Here is a 20531-nt window from a genome sequence, read left to right as displayed (position 1 = left end):
TCAAACACAAATTACATCAAGAAATCATGTGAATGATTCTATTTCATGTTATATTAGCGAACAAAACATAATTTTGACATCCCAGTCTCTTTACCCCTTTCCCTCTGGGCTTCTCATCTGATCTGTCCCCTTCCCCCAAACATTTTTCCCCTAGTTTCAGTACCAGGTTCCTTGTCCTGTCCCGATCTGCTCCCTCTGCTGCAGGAACAGCTCATACCATCTGCATTCAAGTCAGGCAGCAGGATCACAAACCACAATGGGAGTACTGACAGTCTCTGTGCTCTTAGTTCCTGTGTCTGACATCACAGTGGCTTGCAGCAACCAGGAGGATTGCAAGGAAAGTCATGCATGGCCCCTGCTGCCCACCCCACCGCAAAGTCCCATCTCTCAAAGATGCCAGGTCTGATTAACTTTCTCCTTCAACATCTACAGATGGCTTTAAAAAAAAAAAAATCAGGTCACCTTAAAGAACATAGTCATCTTTTAAATTTCCATTATTATAACCTGTTGCTCTATTGCTGTTCTATGAAAGATTAAGTATTAATTAGAACCGACAAACTATAGGGAGGTAAACATTTAATAATTAGAGACGCCGGAGCTGGATTTAAGTTCATGGAGTTCAATATACTTTGGATTATGCCCCATAAGGAGTAAGACATCTAAAAACATACTAACTTTAAGCATGTAAGCTTTCCCACAGACTTCAATGAAACTGTTTACCTTCTTAAAGTTATGCATCCTACTAATACACATGCTTGATTGGAGCCTATGTTTTCAAAGCATCAATTTGTAACTTAGCTGTGCAATTCTTGTTTTAACTGATGCGGGCATATAGCTTAAATTTAGAATCGCATGTAAACTCTCAAATTCTAAACTGTAACACTTAGAAAGTTGTAAGGGAAATTCTGTTATGTGAAGAACCACACCAAACAAAATTAGGGCTACTATAATACACAGGAAACATGAACTCAAAGGTTACTAAATTGTTTGATCCTTGTGGGCTGTGGGGTGGCAGAAGCGAAGGGGAACAGCAGGAAATCACAAGTATACCGTGATAGAAATGAGGAAATCTTTCTAGCTTCAAAATGAAATAAAATGTTTTTAATACAAATTTTTACTCCTGAGAGCATTCTGTGCCAAAAAAATGAAAAATCCTGCGCACAGTATTTTAAAATTCAGCAAATTTTATTTCTCAAATGAATGTGGAGGCTCCCGCATGGCACTGGGGAGCACAAACCACTGGCTGCACAGAGGTGGGAGATCATTGTGCAGCTTCCCCAGAGGACATAGACTCAGTGATGAGGCTGCACCCAACCCTGACAGCACAAGAACAGGGCCTGCCCCAGAAACACCCCAGGTGCACCAGGTGTGGGCCAGGCAGGCTCAGCAAAGCAGGATCCAAGTGTGGAGGGGCTTAGTGGGGGGTAATCCAGGTGTGGGTTTAGAGGGTTCTGTGGGGGCCAATCTGGGTGCAGGCAGCTCAGTGGGGGATCTGGGTGCAAGGGTAATGGGACTCTACAGGGGAATCCAGGTGCGGGTGGTTCAACGGGGTGATCCAGGTGCAGGGGGAGTAGGGCTGATTGTGGGGGTTGGGTGCGGGGGGGGCAGGGGTGATGCTTGGCAGGAGGGTCTGGATGCACGGGGGTTGGGCAGATGAGGGAGCAGCTCCCTGTACTGTGATCCCTTCCCCTGCAGCTGAGGAGCTATGGGTACAGGAAGTGTGTGTGGGGGGGAGGGGGGGGTGTGTGCAGAGCTTCCTACAGCCAGGGGAGAAATCTGGGGGTGGGTCTGACACAGTCCCAGATGCTGTGCAGGGGAAGAGGAAGTAACATCCTCCCCACCACAGCTGGGACTAGCAGCTGAGCCCAGTGCCAGATCTTCCCCAGTCCTGCCCCCTGCACCAGAGTGATTCATCTCTCTGCTGGCTGCCCTGAGCACCCAAAACATACTGCTGGGGAGGGTGGCATGACCACTCTTGCGGCTTCCCAATCAGAAAGTCATTTTTCTGCAGGGAAGCAAAAATCTGAGGGGATCATAAATTCTGCACATGCACAGTGGTGCAGAATTCCCCCACAAGTAACAAAAACCAGGGAGACCTAAAGAAGGAATCCTGTAAACCTACCATTTTCATTGGTTTTTAGCAGTTGCTTGCTTTCTTCCAGTTTTTGTACTGTAGATTCTAACTGTTCTTGCAACTTGCAGACCTGAAATATTTGCATACTAATTACGTCAAGCATAATCAAGAAATGTCAATTAAAAACTGAAGAAAATAAGTGTAAATAAATATCAAGGATTTAGAAGTACAGTTGAGCTTAAAGCAACAGTGAAAAATTATTTAGATTCAAAATTACTCATAGTACAAAAAGGGTGTGACTACACAGTGAAAAGATCCTTTTATTCTTGGCATTGATTTCAAAGGCACAAGTGTCAGTTGGCATTGGGCAACTATTTATGCCTTTGAAAATCTCTCTCAATTTTTGCCTGTTTCTGCCCTTCAGAAGTATGTTGATTCATAGCTCTGTACACTCTGTTGTATTCACTGAACGTTTTGTACTCTGTAAATTCTAGCCCTGTACAAATATAGGATCCTCTCTCTCTTTGTATTTAAAGGGGTAACCAGGTAAAGAGTTTTCATTGTAGGAGTTAGCAAATCTTTTAACAAAAGCTAACTTGAATAGTAACTGAAATCTGATATGGCCCTGAACCCCAGCTGTCTTTGCTGGAAGTTCTGTCCAGATAGGAAGTTTGCAGTTCCAAACCACATTCATGAAGTGTTTGTGGTTTTTTTATTATTATTTTAAACATGCAAGAGAATCAGAAACTTGAACTGACCAGTGTGTTTTCATGCTCAAAAGTGAATAAAATACCAAATTCAAACAAAGTATAAAGCATAAATAGTGGGTGAAACTTAGATTTTTTTTTTAAAAGTCTTTCATATTTTAATCGAAATAATACAAGAAAAATCTCTTTAAAAAAATAAACTATTTTTTAATTTGAATGTCTCTTTAGGTCAAAAGCATATTGATCCAACCATTGTTTGTAATTATTTTAGCTGTTTTTATTAGACTTCACAATTTGTCAAATTTAGCACGGTTACTAAAATTTGAGTTTTGCTTCAACTGGGCTCTCTAGTCCCTCTATGCTATAATCAACCAGAAAAATACACTACACTAACATTTGGCAGAATTCTATGTTTCAATAAACCATTTAATAAATGGATAAAGTCTTTCAGTTTTATAAAAAGAACAGGAGTACTTGTAGCACCTTAGAGACTAATAAATTTATTTGAGCATAAGCTTTCGTGGGCTACAGCCCACTTCATCGGATGCATAGAACGGAACATATAGTGAGGAGATATATATACACACACACATACAGAGAACATGAAAAGGTGGGAGTTGCCCAACCAACTCTAAGAGGCTAATTAAGATGAACTGTGTCAGCAAAAAAACCTTGACAGTTTTATAGACAGCAATTCAAGGCTAATCCTGCAAACATGCAACACATACATAAGTGGTTACAGCGCTAAAAGCTTAAGATAATGCATTAAGTTACCTCTTGCTCTTTTACTCTAAGAGATTGTCCTATCTCGTGCAGTTCCCTTTGCTCTTTCTGTAGTTTCTCTTCTTTTTCGGCCAAGAGTTTTTCTTGCTGAATTGTTACTGTATTTTTCAATTTCAATTTACTCATTAGAGTTTTCAAATCTCCTTGTAACTTCTTGATAATTTCGTTAGCCTATTAAACAACAGAGTCCTTTCTAAATTAAACAACAATGCATAAAATTAAATGAAGAAATCTCATAAGGACAATTTCATGTTTAAACAAACCTTAAGAAGTTCAGCTGATAATGACTTTATTGTTGCTTCAAGTTTTCCTATATGAACTTGTTTCTTCTCTGTATTTTCTTCCAGTATCACCTACAAAAATCGAAAAGTTTTCCCATTAGCAAGGTTTTGTGCTTCTTAGAAAAGCACAATACTTAAATCTGATTTAGATCAAGCTTGTTAAAATTTGCGTTAGAAGGGAGATGTTAACCCCCCTGTGCAATCACTATAGTTCTTCAAGATGTGGTCCCTGTGAACGCTCCATTTCAGAGGGATGCGCCCATGCACCTCCGAATTGGAAATTTAGCTAGCAGTGCATGTTTGGCCCATGCATGCGCTCTACTAAGCCTAGTACTCTGCAACATGGCTAAATAGATCTGTGCAGGCAACCCACTCAATTTCTTCTCTATCGCAAAGATCCACAGCAGAGAAATCTGAAGCAGAGGGCAAGGATGTGGAGTAGTGAAGCACCCATAGGGTGACACATCTCAAAGAACTAGTTACTGAACAGGGTGTGTAACCTCTCCTTCTTTAAACAGTGTCCCTATGGGTGCTCCACTTCAGGTCACTACCAAGCAGTATCTTCTAAGAAGGGGAAGGACTTTGGAGTCTAATCCAAAATCGAAGACAGTACAGTAGAGCCAAACACAGCATCAGAAGCTGAGTCCTGAATGACTGCATAATGTTCAGAAGAGCTATGTATGGAGGGCCAAGTTGTGGCTTTACATATCTCAGCAACAGGAATTTTAAGGCAGGCTATTGAAGTAGAATGAGGCCCCGTTGAATGAGAGTACTCTGGAAAGAGGCTGGAGATGAGACTGATAACAAAACGTAATGCAGATAGATATCCATCTAGAGCAGTGTTTCTCAACTTGTGGTCCAAACACCACACAGCTGCAGCCCATGTGACACCCTCAGGGCCTCACAGGTAGTATATAGTATGGATGCAGCCCTCATAACACAGAGAGATACATATGCTGCCCGCAATGGCAAACAGGTTGAGAACCACTGACCTAGAGAGTCTTTGCTTGGAAACTGGAAATCCCTTAGATCTTCTACAAAAAGACACAAACAACCCAGGAGATTTTCTAAATGGCTTAGTCCTGTCCAGGTATAAGGCTAGTGCCCTCCTGACATCAAAATGTACATAATACCGCATCCTCCTTATTCAGGTGTGGATTAGGAAAGCAAACTGGAAGATGAATAGATTGGTAAATGTGTAAGTCAGATGATAGCTTTAGAATTTGGGATGTGGTTGCAATGTGACCTCATCCTTGAAAAATACAGCAAAGTAGGGATATGCCATCAGAGTCTCTATCTCCTCAACTCTTTGAGCAGAAGTAATGATTACCAGGAAGGTTGTTTGCATAGATCGGTAGAGAACAGGTTGCCATTGGCTCAAGGACAGGTCTTGTAAAGCATCTAAGATTAAGCTGAGGTCCCAAACAGGGGCAGGATATTTGACTTGTGGACGTTTGACTTGCAGTCATCAGATGTGTGTACATTGAAAAGCCTGTAACAGCTGCCCAAGGTACCCTAATGGAACTTAAAAAAACAACTTGTTTTCAGTTTAGGATGTAATTTAGTAGATCTGACAGCAAAAAGGATGCAAGTAAATGGTGTCTTAGGTCACACCAGAGACTAAATCTCATCTACTTTTGTAGTTAACTATTACAGATAGACTGCTCCCTACTATGTAATGATACTTTTCTCACTTCCTCAGAATAGGTTGTTTCTAGCCCAGTGAACCAGTGATCAGCCATGCTTTTAGGTGAAGAACCCCAAGGCTGGGGTGAATAATCTGACTGACATCCTGAGAGAAGACGAGGGATGGTCCAGAGGCTTGACTGATTGACAGGCAGCCAACGAAACCATGTCTGTCTTGGCCACGTTGGAACCACCAGAATAACTCTGGCCTTGTCTTTCCTTATCTTGATCAACACCTTGGATATTGGAGGATTTGGATGAAACACATACAACAGACCCGACATCCAGCAAAGGAGAAAGGTATCTCCCAAGGAGTTGTGGCCCAGTCTCCCCCTCAAGTAGAACTGGAAGCACTTCCTGTTTCTGGCCATGACAAACAGGTCTATCTATGGAATGCCCCAACACTGAAATATGCAGTGGAGTACAATAGGATCGATCTCTCCCACTCATGATCCCAAGAGAAGCATCTGCTGAGGCTATCTGCAGTGACGTTTTGAATGCTGGGAAGGTAAGCTGTTGAGATGCTGATGTGACTTCACACACACACCAATTCCAGAATCTCACTGCTTTCGCTCTCCCTTGATAGTCGATATAAAACATGCATGACATATTGTCTATCATGATCTTCACATATTTGCCCCGCTCAACAGTATAGAATGGAGACAAGCATTTTTGATTGTCCTGAGCAGTTTCTATTAAGATGTGCTCCCCCAATCCCAACAGGGATGCATCTGTTCTTATTATGACTGTTGAAGATAGTTGAGCAAAGATGACTTCGGCACAAATGTCGTAAAAGTCTTTCCACCGGCCAAAGGACTACTTCACAGCAGTGGGAACCAAGAATAGTTTGTTCAAACTGTGTTTACCTAGCAAATAAACAGTTCTGTGCCACTCAGGGAGGCAGCACATGTGCAAACTTGCATGGCTTATCACAAATGTACCAGCCGCCATATGTCCCAACAACTGCAGACTGTTTTTGACAGACGGCTGGGGATTGATTTGGACTATAGTGACTTAACTAGATAGGGGTGTAAACCTATGCGTTGAGAGGTGGGCATTGGCTGCTACTGCCTAGAGATAAGCTACTATGAACTCCAATCTTCGCACTTGTATCAAGGTGGACTTCTGAACATCTAAGTGCAGTTTCAGGCCAAGAAACAGTGCTATGGCCTTTTGAATGGCCATCGTGGTAGGAGTGCCCCTTTAGCAGCCAATTGTTGAGATATAGGAATATTAGGATTCTCCTTTTGCAAAGGTAAGCCGCTATCACTGACAGAACCTTCAAACACACTCTGGAAGTGGAAGAGAAACCAAATGGAAGCACTCTGTATTGAAAATGGTTTTGACCTGTAGGAAGAGTGAAGCACTATATGGAAATATGCACCTGACTGGTTTATTTTGAATTTTTGTATTTCACAAACCTGTTGAGAAACCAAAAAGTACCTGGAATAGAACCTTTATGTGTTGTACAAAACTGGTTCTGTAGCATCTAAGTTCAGAAGGAAGTCTATTTCCTGTGTTAGAAGATGCTTGTGAAAGGGGTATCTGAAAAGGGATGGGGGAAGGGAAGTAAAGTGGATGGAGTATCCTTCTGATATGATCTCTAAAACCCTGTAGTGATACTCATTTCTGACAAACTTAAGAGTGAAAGGCAGTCAGGGCTGCCAAGAGCGGGTTCGGGCCCCAGCGAAAGAAAAATGTTTGGCCCCCCCCCAGCACAGGTGGACCAGCTAAACTGAGCCGATGAAGCCGGGCCCCAGGCCCGCTTCCAGACCGCCGGGTACCTCATTGCCTGCTCTTGCCTCCTGCTCCTCAAAAGTCTCTCCTTGTGATTCAGGGCTTCAAGAGAGGATGGGGGAGATTGTTTAGCCTTATCATGGCTATGAGTGATGCTAGGGGTCCTAGAGAATTTTTTGGCAATATGCCACCAATTGATCCCATTACAGCGATTGAGTGGGCCCATCCGGTATAGGTGGGTGCATCCACAAATGCTAATACCACTGGAATGGAGCTTGAGGGTGTCTCTCAAATATGTTCCACCTCCCTAGCAGTCTCCAGAAAAATACTCCTCTGATAGTGAGAAGGGGAAACGTGAACCAGAATTTGAGAAACCAATGAGAAATCCCCAATATCATCATCTTCAACATCACTTTGTAGGTGGCAGCACCAGTAGAAAAAGGTGGTGACTCTGTCAGTACTGGGTGAATATCTGGAGACTTAGTGGTCCTCAGTACGGAACAAAAGGGGAGTCAGGCATCTCTGTCACTGTGAGGTGTTGTGAAAATTTAACCTCCTGCAGTATCAACATGGTAGTCAGTACTGAGGCTGCAGCCTGAGCAGAGGTGATTATGGTAGAGGGAGCAAACGGTACTGTAGGCTTTATGCACTCCAATGAACGACCACTAGATGATAGTCTGGTCTTCTGCAGTAACGAAATGGGAGGTACCAAGAACCTGGCTGATTCTTTGAGTACTAACTTAGAGCTAGTCTTCTTCTCCTTGTCATCTCAATCTCCTGATAGTACCAATGATGTGCTGGAATCCTTAGATTCTTCGGGTTTAGTGGTGGTAACAGTACCTGAGGAACCTGCAGTCTCGTGGGTACTGAGTCAGGAACCAGCAGATGCAAAAGTAGTTGTCTCAATCGGTGACCAGTGCTTCTTTGAAGTAGATTCCCTATCTGGGGAACCCGAGCTCCTTTTCCTAGAGTCTTTTTGAGAGGATTCTTGAGTTCTCTCTCCTAGAAGCTCTAAGGCAGTGTTACGCCAAAGTGGTTGAAGAGCTCAACTTGCTTGGAGACCAGTGTATGGAGGGGGTCTCCTAGCCTGGTTCAGAAACTGGATGGACACAGCTCTCCATCACAAGGCAATGCAATTTAATCTTCAGGTTCTTTCTGGCTCTTGATTTTAATGCCAGGCAAAAATTACACTTCTGGGGGATGTGTGACTTCCCAAGGCAATGGATGTACTGGGAGTGCCCATCGCTCACCAGGATAGCCTCCCGGCATGAAAGCCAATGTTTAAAATCTGAAGAGCTGGGCATACCCTCTCAGCAACCTAAAATTCCCTGCAGGGAAAAACCCCTGAAAGGACAACAGTCAATAAATAATAATAATTAATTAACTACTATCACTACAACTAGCTAGCTATGAAAAACTATGAAAAAACCTAGTTGAAATAAGCTCAACTCAGACACTTCTGAGGCTCCATCTTAGCCCAAGGCTGCTGAGAAAAACAACTGAAGGCAGAGTAGAATGTATGTAAGGGACAAATGGGCACTGCTACCTAAAATCTCTGATAGAAGATGCAATGGGGCACATTGCACAGTTGAAGTGGAGCACCCCTAGAGACACTACTAGAAGAACCACCTCACTAATTTTCACATCACTAATCCAGTTTTTAAATAAACAGAAAAATCCAGTCTCATGTCAGCAAAGATCTAATAGTAAAAGATTAATATATTTTGTAAAAGTAGTGTACATTTACTGTTGGACTACAAAGTATTATAATTGTAACTGAACTACATTTGTTAAAATGAGTCAAATATATTTTTCAATGCTGTAATCTTAATTCTTTAAATCATGGTTGATCATCTATTTATGAAGTTCACAAAATCTGGTAATCCACAATTGCCCAGTTGTGAATAGCAATTAAGCATGGTTCTACAGTACTTTAGAAACAGTATATTTAGAAAGTAACAGAACCTTTTGTTGTTGTGTTGCATCTAATACTTCTTTTGTCCTAATAATTAGCTGGTCCTTATCTTTGATCTCTTGTTCCAAAACTGCAACTCGTGTTTGTAGCTGATTAATGTGTTTCTCTTTTTCATGGCATTCAGCATCCAGCGTAGTATTCTCCCGACGCAACGACAGTACTTCTTGCTTTGCTCTCTGGCACTCCTAGAACATTTGGAAAAAATATTAAAAAAACCAAACACACTGCAATAACTTAAGTTTGAATAAACATATCTAACTCTTAACCAAGGATATCAATAAGACAATAGAAATAGGTTGTAAAAATAAATACTTCAGAACCTGAAGTATGGATTCTCACAACCTGAACATTTGCTGTATTTTCACAGATTACACTATCTTGTGAGTGTATTGATTATGTTATCCCTATACAAATATTGATTTGAAAATACAAATGAACATTCCATACATCTTCTATCCCAGAGAGTTTTGCTTTAAGTTCTCTAATTGTGGAGTCTCCTTTGTATCTCCTTTCTGTTAGGTCCTTGTTGGCAATCTCTAGCTCTGACAGTCGATTCTGTAGCTGTTGGATACTTTTCTGATGCAAGCTTTCCAATTCCTTTTTCTGTTGTTCATGTTGTTGTTGGTACTGAGTCTGCACCTATAATGAAAAGAGAAGTTGGAAAACAAAGGAAGAAGTGCTTCAGTGAACCTAATCTTAAACTAAGAAACTATTAAAGGTGTACCAATATTTTTGGTTCGTTTTTCCTTCAGTTCTCATACCTGGAGAGCTTTTTCCTTCTCATTTGTCAATTCCTGAGTGTGCTTATTTGTTAGCATTGTTGTATGTGACGTCCATTCACTTCTCAACTTATCTAATTCCCGGCTCTTTTCTGACAAGCTCTGTGTTTGTTGAGACAGCATAAAGAATCTTGAAAAATGTATCATATTATACTGAACAATACTTTACACTATATTGTGATTTTCATCCAAGGAGCTCAAAGTGCTTTACAGAATGAACTGAATCCTCACACCACCAAGTGACATACATCTCAGCTTTACAGATGGGAAACAGAGGGTCATCAAACAATGACAGAGCTGGTAAAAGAATCATAATTTCCAATCTTATGCTGTAACCACAGTAAAAGAGAGTGAATACACTCAACAACCAGGCCACAGCACTGTAAAAACCAACTTTTCAGTATGAAAAATATACTTCTTGGTAGCATTTTTTTTTAAAATTTGCATGACAGAAGTATACAGTAGTTCCAATTCTATAAAAATTAAAAAAATTGTGTTTTTAAAATGTCAGCTGTCTGACAAGCTCACAGAAGGGGAAAAAAACGAACATTAAGGCTCAATAACTTAAGAGTGACCAAAGTGCAGTCTGTGTAGCTTTACTGTATGACGCAGAGTTGTCATCCTCTAAAAAAGGAGTGAAACCACATCAGGGCCCACCATCCATCTTAAATGAAATTTTAGAACATAAATACCAACAATTTTAATTCTATTTTTCTTTGCTTTGTGTTATGTATGAAGCAAAGGGTTCCGAAATATCTCCATTGTGTGACACATTTCAATATAGAGACAGTCTTGTGAACTACTTATTCTCTTATATCTGACCACATAATATTTCTATGGCAACCACAGCAGGTGCTTACGGGGAAAAGTAAAGTGGTTTTAGTTGTGTTTAGTGTGATGTTTTGACCTTTCTTCAGAACAATTCAATCACACTGGCTACTTTTGAACTTCACTTCACCTCCTTCTGCCCTGACAAAATTGGTTGTTTCTCAGCACCATGTAACCAACCAGACCTATTAGCCACCAGCAGTAAATGCTCCCTAGGCCACAAAATTCAAAATAAATGCACAGACATAAGATTAGATACAAAATAAGAACAGATTATAGACCACTTCGTAAAATATTAACTGGACCCTACTGAAATTCTGCAATTTGTAATATACCTTTACATGTGGTACGATATACAGAAAATTCAGAAGACTGAACACTTTTTATACCAAAGGCAGGAAGGCCTAACATCAATTACCTGTTGTGTGTAGCTCAGCTGTCTGGTAAGGTCATCTTCAGTTTTTTTAAGCTTTTGTTCCAATAACGACTTTTCTTCCTACATATAATTGACATTTTAAATCAATACAATCTTATTTTCCAATTTAAAAAAATTATTTAGCATCCATATTCCATTATTTCTGCATGTGAAGTCCAAAAATACATGTCCATTACGCTAATAAATTCTTATCAAGACAGCCTAAATACTAAATTATATATATTTCATGAATCCTAAAGTCAAAACCTTTTTTCCATTGTAAAAAAGTAATTCAGTACAAATGCAGACAAATCTGAATCAAGTTTGTTTTCCTTAAAAGTTCCCCAGGAAATCAGGATTTTTGCACTTTAAACTATTGTTTGAAAAAGAATTGCATTAACACCTAGATCAGGGGTCGGCAACCTTTGGCACACAGCTCACTAGGGTAAGCACCCTGGCGGGCTGGACCAGTTTGTTTACCTGCCGCGTCGGCAGGTTTGGCCGATCGCAGCTCCCACTGGCTGCGGTTCACAGTCCCAGGCCAATGGGGGCTGCAGGAAGCAGCACGGGTTGAGGGATGTGCTGATCACGGCCAGTGGGAGCCACGATCAGCCAAACCTGCGGACGTGGCAGGTAAACAAACTGGCCCAGCCCGCCAGGGTGCTTACCCTGACAAGCCACATGCCAAAGGTTGCTGACCCCTGACCTAGATGATGAGGGGTACTCAAACTGGGGGTCGTGAGGTTATTATGGGAGTGTTGCAAGCTGCCAGCCCCCATGCATGCTGGGGCTCCAGCTGCTAGACCAAGCCCTTCAGATCTGGGTGAGTAGAGAGCAGCAGCTGCTGGCCAGGCGCCCAGCTCTAAAGGCAGCACTGCCCCCAGCAACAGCACAGAAGTAGGGAAGAGCAGGGTATGGAAGGATATTCAAAGCCTGAAATATTTTCAAAGGGGGTCCCAGCAAAAGAATTTGAGAACCCTGAACAATGTTCCCTCTAATTTTTTATATCCATGTGCGGAATTAATTTGGTTATATGCACCACTACAGAGGTGATATGTGGTGCGGGCGAGGGGTTCGGAGTGTGGGAGGGGGGCCAGGGCAGAGGGTTGAAGTGCGGGGGGTTAAGGGTTCTGGCTGGGGGTGCGGACTCTGGGGTGGAGCCTGGGATGAGAGGTTTGAAATGCAAGATGGGCTCAGGGCTATGGCAGGGGGTGGGGTGCGGGAGACTGAGGGATCTGGCTGGGGGTGTGGGCTCTCAGGGAGGCTGGGGATGAGAGATTTGTAGTGCAGGAGGGGGCTCAGGGCTGGGGCAGAGGTGCGGGAGGGGGCTCAGGCTCTGGCTGCTTGTGTGGGCTCTGGGGGAGGCTGGGAATGGGATTTGGGGTACAGGCTGTCCCAGGCTGCAGCAGGGAGAAAGGACTCCCTCACCAGCCCTCTCCCCACCTGCAGCAGCTCCAAGACCAGGGTTGGAGGAGAGGCACCTCTCCCTGCTGCAGGCCTGCGTGGCCCTTGATAGCCTGCTGCAAAGCAGCACCGCTTAGAGGGAACTTAGACCCTAACCTAGAGGTTAAGGGGAAAAATCTTTGTGACCCTTTTCTTTTAAAAACAGTTTGTTACAGAGGCAGTTTACATTTACATTGCACTAAACTAAAAGGAGACAAAAATTACGTGTGAAGAAATTAGTGAGATGTGGACTGTAGGCTGAGGATTTTTCAAACTCTGAGATCATTGTTCATTTCATAACATTATTTAAACCTGATATGCTACCAAGCACATCAATTTCACATTCCAATCTATAAATGGCAAACGAAACCACACTGAATGAAAGAAGGCTCTGTACTTACGCATGGGTATGCACGTGCAGATCCAACGGCAGGATCGAAATCCATAACTTTACAGTATTTTACTCCTGCATTTGTACAGCGGGTCAGCACAAAGCCAGGAAGCAACCAATACTGAGAGGCTCAATTAACTCAACAATTGCATTGCCACATTCATCACATATCTAAAGTGTCTAATTTCTGCCAATTCAGATGACCAGATTTTGTTTTAAATTAAGGCCATTATTAATTGCAGTTAACGCAAGAGATTAACGCAAAACAAATTAACTAGATTTAAAAAATAGTAGCGATTAACTGACATTTTAATCTCCCTGTTAACAAAATACCAATTTAAATTTATTATAAATATTTGTGAATGTTTTTCTACATTTTCAAATATATTGATGTCAATTATAACAGAATACAAAGTGTACAGTGCTCACTTTAAATTATTTTTATTACAAATATTTGCACTGTAAAAAAACAAATAGTATTTTTCAATTCACCTCATACAAGTACAGTAGTGCTATCTATCATGTTTTTTTTATCATAACTGCACTCAAAAACAAAACATTCTTATTCAGCCAAATAAGTTTGTTTACATTTACGGGAGATAAAGCTACCTGCTTCTTATTTAGAATGTCACCTGAAAGTAAGAACAAGCATTCGCATGGCACTATTGTAGCTGGCATTGCAAGGTATTTATGTACCAGAGACGCTAAACATTCATATGCCCCTTCATGCTTTGACTTGTAGATTGCAGATATTTGTAATAAAAAATAATATAAAGTGAGCACTGTATACTTTGTATTGTGTTGCAATTGAAACCAATATATTTGAAAATGTAGAAAAAATCCCAAAATATTCATAATAAATTTAAATTGGTATTCTATTGTTTAGTGTGATTAATAGTGACTTTTTTAATCTCAAATTGCGATTTTTCTTATAATTTGATAGCTCTATTTTAAACATACACGTGCCTTTGATATTTTTATTCTTAGAGAGAGAGTGTATTGATTTAATTACAATATATACCTATATAACTATTTGCAAAGCCACAACATGAACTGAAATTAACCAAAACAAAAATTAAAATAAAACCCACAACATTAAGTGTTTGGAGGATCAGGACCTAATTACAGATATTACAAATCTATAATCTTACCTTAATACATTTCAAACAGATTGCTAAAAACTTCTTTATTTCTGCATCATTTCCTGGCAGAAATTTTAGTGAGAGATGTGTAAGATGTTTAAATGGATTTGTCTCCACTACATTTAAAAAAGCAGGTGTGTGATCTAAAACAGATGCTGAAGAAACTAATTGCAGCAAAAACCTTAAAAAAAAAAAAAAACACAAACAAATGAAATAGAACCACATTTAGTACATAACATATCTTTGTAAACAAAGATATCTGTAAATTTCAGGGTTCCCCCCCCCCCCATTTTATAAAATAATCATCATTAAAGCACTTATCACACAACTGGATCTGTATAGTTCCAGAAGCCCCACCTGCTTGGATTCAGTTGTAGGATCAGGGCCTAAATCTTTACCAAATTAATGTTATGTTAATAACAAAGGGAATCCGATACTACAACAGTATCTTCACATAAATATTGTATAATGCTAGCACCAAAAAGATTCCTGTATGCATAATAAATAAATAAATACAGCCAGTGAATATGTAGTTTTGCTTTTTCTGAGATTTTATAAAAAAGTGAGTCACTCATGTTATATTTGAAATTGCAAATAAAAAGCCCTCTAAAGGTGCATGCACTTTAAAAGAACTTTCTAAAAATAAACACACTGGATAAGGGGTAACATTTTCAAAGGCACTGAAGTGAAAATTCTCATTTTCAAAAGTGACTTAGGCACTTGAAGCCTAAGTCCCATTGACTTTCCTTGGTCTTATATTGCTTCTTGGAGTGCTTGGCTTATTGTGTGTGTATTTTGTTTAAGAATTTTTTTAAAAAGTTAGTAATGTGGTACCAAAATATTATTTACCTTGGGGTATCTTTGTTTTGTTCCTGAATACACTGTTGAAGTAGATCTACAAATCTTTGTGGAAAAGCAGAGAAATCTACCAAAAGACCCTGCTGGCATTTTAAACTACATAAAGAAAGAGGGGAAATACAAGTTACATTCCTATCAAATATTTTTGTTTGCACTAAATATTTTACTAATTCATTAAAAGTTTAACACCTATCATTTCAATTTTTAATCCAGAGTACAAAAGAAACACTGTCAAATAGCTAATCATAATCACAAGAGGTGTGGTATTTTAAATTTGAATGTTTTGCAAATTAGCTTTCACTAAACAAAATTATGTGGGAACAAATATGTATCTTTCAAATTAAAATCTTCTTTGAGCACACTATATTGTATAGGATTAACAATTACTTGGATACACGTACTAAATAGGGGATTTAACAATGCAAACTCCTTGAGGCAGGAACTTTCTTTTACTGTGTGTATGTACATTAAGCCTACCATAATGGAGCAGATAGGATTGTGACCTCTCAAAACTACTGTAACACAAATAAGTTTGGGGTTTTATTTCTCCTTTTTAACTGCCACTACATATTGATCAGAGATTTTCATTGAGCTGTCCACACTGAGGTCTTTTTCCTGAGTGATTACTATTCAATTGAGACCCAACAATGTGATGATCCAAAATATATCTTTAATTGAATGGCCCAATTCTGTGAACCCTTGCTCCTAGAAATAATCCTTTTGAGAGTATTCCACCTGAAATCCTTGCGAAATGTTCACAAACACCCAGAAAAGGTTTTAGATGTACAAAAATAGGAGGCAGTGTAGTATAGTGGTTATGGCACTGGACTGAAACTTAAGAAACCAGGGTTCCATCTTTGCCCTGGATGACTTCAGACAAGTCACTTCACCTCTCTATGCCTCAGTTTCCCCATCTATAAATGGAGGAGAATGCTTAGTGCTCTATCGAAGAAGATAGTGTCAATCTATGGCAGAAAAATGCAATAAGAGCCAAGTTCTATTTCACTGTCAAGCAGAACTTTTTTAAATGAAAAAATATCCATTTTTTATTACCATTTCTTAATGTTTCATAAGAAGCACATTAACTTGACATCTTACCTTTGAAAATCTTCCTCAGATATAACCAGGTTATAAAGGAAAAAGGGGTCAGTATCATCAGTCAACTGCACAACTAAGTCCTAAAAATAAACATTTTTAAAGATTATTATTTTAAACATTATAAACTAGTTATTAATATACTCAGGCAGTACCCAAAAATGTTTTAACTTTCTACAGCAAATAAGACTCCTATGACCATTAATAAGAGGGAAAAAGAACATCAGTTGTATTGCATTTTAGGACAATTTCTATTTTAAATATTACAAAAAAAGAGAAAAAACTACCTCCCACAAAGAGATTGTATTCTTAAAGCAATGCCGTGTTAACTTTCAACAGCAAAGATTTCCAAAGCAAAGGTATTTATTGGATTATATTTGACTGCTCCAAGTACAAATGATAAAAATGGACTGCATTAAAAACAGAACAGAAACCAATGAATGGTAACTACAGAAAGGCCAACTAGCATGCTGCAGCTCTTAGAGGTATAGCACAGAACTCACAGGCCTGAGGGAGAGGGTTAGGGTTAAACCAGTGGTTCTCAACCTTTTTTCTTTTGCAGACCCCTAAAAAATTTCAAATGGTGGTGAGGACCTCTGAAAATTTTGAATGGAGGTGCGGATTCCTTTGGAAATCTATTGTCTGTGCATATAGAAGAATTCTGTTCAATCAGTTTTCAGTCTAAGTCTTTCATGGACCTCTTAGACATAGTCTGCAGACCACAGGCTGAGAACCACTGCTTTAAACCACCTTTGCATCCTCAATTTTGGGCTGCTTGCACCCCAGAATAAGTTACATAGCCCTGGGGGCCTGTCTCTAAAATATGGCAGCTTGTCCCACATTCCTACATGCAGCAGTACAACCCAGACTCTCCACTGCATGCTGCAGCTTTACACTTACATGAGGACCTGAAAGACAGCCCTCAGCAGCCTGTGACTGCTGTCTTCCTCAGTTCCTGCACTGTGGGAATTCTCCCCCACTTGGGACCAGGGCTTTTAAAGTCCCTTTATGCTGGGTAAAAAGGCCACAGCCATGTAAAGGGCTGGAAAAAGGGCGAGAGTCTCACCCCGAGATTGTTTTTTTAGCATGTCCAAGATGTTATTTCTAAACATTATGAGGCCTTTGTCTTGCAATAGGCAGAATGATGCTGTGATGATGGATTACATATGTTCAAAATATCTAGCACAGCTATCTATAAAATTACAGTACAATGTATTACATTCACCATATCATGAAGAAGTGCTTCTTTTAATTAAATAGGAAAGGGAATTGTGTGACATTCAGACAACATCTTTAAAATCAACAGTTTAGAATTCTAAATTAAGAATTAAGAGTCAAACATAATGAAGATGGGTCAGTGCTGGGAAAAAAAAACACAACCTCTGTTGCTAGCCATGGGCTCTCTAAACTGTTGTGGTTATCAAACCTCAAATGCATCATATGTTACAAAAGTGTAAAACTGAGATAAAGGGCTAATAAGGCAAAGAAAAAAACCTAACCAAACACGTGCCAACAAACCTGAATACTAATAAAACACAAGATTTTTTAAGACCCTAACCTGCTAAATGACAAATGTAGTAAAACTTCATGTTGCTTTCTCTTTACATATCAGTAAGAAGATATTTAAAATACTTAAGGAAGAGCAAAGAAAACACCACACACCTTTTTATGAACAGGATTAGATGTTGATTGTAGCTCAATCCTTACTCGAACATTTATCCTCCTATGTAAAAAATATGCAACTGTAAAGTACTATCATCAAATCAAGAACTCGTTCCTCAAACAATTATTTAAATAAAGATAATGTAGTTTAAAAGGAAAATTTAGATCAAATGTCAAGAAACCATTCCTAACAATGAGGAGTAAAAGACTGTAGAATACCATCCCAAGTGAAATATTGGAAGCACTTTAACTTTAATTATTATAGTTGGGTAACCTTAATTATAGATGTTGCTACCAGCTCCAATACTTCACATTATAACACCCTGGTTTTAGTTGTTTATAACTTTACCTGACTTTAAGGATTCAGGCTGAAATTTCCCATGCCAGACACTTGCCTAAAGACTGATTTTATTTATTTATTTTATAGTGTTAACAAAAATGTAGAAGCCATTTTCAAGTATGTGATTGGGGGAAAGTATATTGTTTTGCTCATATTCAAAAAATTCTTACACCAATCGCATTGAGAAGTTTTAGTGTGCCCATGCTTTGGAGCAAGGGCTTGAAATTTGACAGGGATGTACCTTTTGCCATACCTATGAAAAACTACCCCAAACTGATCAAGTTATAAGCCTCTGAAAAATTTCAATTTGTACATGCTCAACAGAGACTCGTTAGAGTCTCCAAAATTGCTATACATGATGAGCTGGACTTTCTTGCAATTTCTGTGGGTCCCAGTGGTGACAAGCACAAGAACAGAGAGGAGGAAGACTCATGTGTTCCCAGTGCTCCCTATACTGGTGCCCAGGCAGCATGGAGAAGGAAGCTGCCTCACTCAGATGCAGAGGGGACTAGAGCTGGACCACAGCGGGGCAGTGGAAGTAATAGTCTGGGACAAAGAGCTGGTAGGGTTGCCAACTTTCTAATCACACAAAACTGAACACCTTTGCCCTGCCCCTGCCCCACCATCACTCACTCCATCCCCCTTCCCTCTGTCACTTGCTCTCTCCCACCCTCACACATTTTCACCAGTCTGGGGCAGGGGGTTGGGGTGCAGGAGAGGGTGAGTGGTCTGGCTGGGGTGAAGGCTCTGGGGGTAGGGCCAGGGATGAGTGGTTTGGGGTGCAGGAGGGGGCTCTGGCCAAGGGGTTTGGGATGTGGGAGGAGGCTCAGGATTGGGGTTCAGGAGGGGGTGTGATCTCCAGCTGGGGGTGTGGTGTGGGCTCAGGGCAGTGGTTTGGGTGCGGGAGGGTGGTGTGAGGGCTCTGGGAAGGAGTCTGGGTGTGGGAGGGGGCGAGGAGCGTGGGCTCCAGCTGGGCACCACTTATCCCAGGTGGCTCCTGGAATTGGCCAGCATGTCTGGCTCCTAGGCAGAGACACAGCCAGGCAACTATGCACACTCCCCCCGCCCCAAGGTGCCGCTCCCGGAGCTCCCATTGGCCATGGTTCACAGCCAATAGGAGCTACGGAGCCAGCACTCAGGGCAAGGGCAGTGCATGGAGTCCCCATGGCTGCCCCTGCGCCAAGGAGCTGGACATGCCTGTGTGGTTTCTGGAAGCAGCCAAGTCAGGACAGACTGGGAGCCTGCCTTAGCCCCACTGAGCAGCCAACTGGACTTTTAACGTCCCGGTCAGCGATGCTGACCCGAGCTGCCAGGGTCCCTTTTCAACCAAAAGTTTCAGTCAGAAATCAGACACCTGACAACCCTAGGAGCTGGGAATACGTGAGGAGAGGGGAACCTGAGATTAGAGGAGGTCCTTGGGAGAATGTGAGTTTGGGACAAGGAGCCTGGTGGGAGACTGGCATGAGGACTCCAGGCAGGGAGACTGGGAGCCAAAATAGGGGAAAGACTGGGACTGGCTAGGAGTTGTAGCTCCTTGGCTTTCTCTCCTTCTCCAGTAGCGAGGATGGGGCAGGAAGACAAGCCAAGGACATAGGCAGAAGGGTCTATGACCACTAGAGTATACTCTTCTCTAGAACCTGGATGAAACTCAAGATGCCTGAGTCTCAGCATTCTTCTGCTGTTAGCAAATATCTATGAAACCCACTGGCAAAGTGTCTCTCATTCACCCTCTCATGACAACCTACTACTTTTGTAAGTTACTACTGTTAGCTCAAGTGAAACAAGACTGTAATGTGAATTTATAGTTTCTAACCCTGCTCATGAACCATATGGGTGTCAATGTGATTCCACATTGTGAAAAATTTCTGCTTTCAGGTTGTTGTTTTTAACTTAGGAAATTATACACAAAAATATAGGTTCTCTAGACTGGGCCTAAGTTTCTGAAATTGACTATATTTCAAATTGACAGTGTTTCCTTAAGGTTGAAGCTTTAACCTGACTTTCCCAAACACCATCAGCCAAACATATTATTTGGCAACTCACTTGCTACATCCTAAGTTCTAGCTAATGGATTTGGTTCCCAACTGGTGCATTCAGAGACATCTGGTTGGGGAGGCCTCATAATTGAGGATTTTAGGATGGAAAAGCTCTGGGGAGAATAAATTCCCTCATCACCTCCCCAGATACCAGTGTGCATGGAAACAGAGAAAAATAGCTAATACTATGTTACCACAACACTTCTGTTAGGAGCTTTAAGTGGTTGTTCTGGTTTGAGTGGAAGGATACGATTCTCCAGTGAACAGGAAGACAAGTTTGCAGAGGATCTGCCTACAAC

The 20531-nt window shown here is 40.8% G+C and overlaps 2 protein-coding genes across 2 annotated transcripts in view; one reads left to right on the top strand and one right to left on the bottom strand.

Moving 5' to 3' along the window:
• Window positions 1-9881, top strand: part of MFSD14A (major facilitator superfamily domain containing 14A) — a 43461-nt gene extending 33580 nt beyond the window's left edge. Inside the window, exon 12 of the mRNA XM_039484720.1 lies at window positions 9763-9881. Coding sequence (XP_039340654.1) covers window positions 9763-9783 — 21 coding nt within the window. The 3' untranslated portion in view covers window positions 9784-9881. The remainder of the gene's footprint in view (window positions 1-9762) is intronic.
• SASS6 (SAS-6 centriolar assembly protein) overlaps window positions 1-20531 on the bottom strand; it is a 30200-nt gene that overhangs the window by 8750 nt on the left and 919 nt on the right. Inside the window, exons 2-12 of the mRNA XM_039484714.1 lie at window positions 17857-17917; window positions 16198-16277; window positions 15091-15195; window positions 14251-14422; window positions 11269-11346; window positions 10005-10124; window positions 9691-9882; window positions 9234-9428; window positions 3828-3917; window positions 3556-3735; window positions 2123-2204 (exon numbers count right to left, since the gene is read on the bottom strand). Coding sequence (XP_039340648.1) covers window positions 2123-2204; window positions 3556-3735; window positions 3828-3917; window positions 9234-9428; window positions 9691-9882; window positions 10005-10124; window positions 11269-11346; window positions 14251-14422; window positions 15091-15195; window positions 16198-16277; window positions 17857-17917 — 1355 coding nt within the window. The remainder of the gene's footprint in view (window positions 1-2122; window positions 2205-3555; window positions 3736-3827; window positions 3918-9233; window positions 9429-9690; window positions 9883-10004; window positions 10125-11268; window positions 11347-14250; window positions 14423-15090; window positions 15196-16197; window positions 16278-17856; window positions 17918-20531) is intronic.

This window comes from Mauremys reevesii, linkage group 8 (genome assembly GCF_016161935.1).
Source record: "Mauremys reevesii isolate NIE-2019 linkage group 8, ASM1616193v1, whole genome shotgun sequence".
NCBI classification, from domain to species: Eukaryota; Metazoa; Chordata; order Testudines; family Geoemydidae; genus Mauremys; species Mauremys reevesii.
Note: the sequence above shows the minus strand (reverse complement) of the source record. Positions and strands in the feature narration are given on the sequence as shown.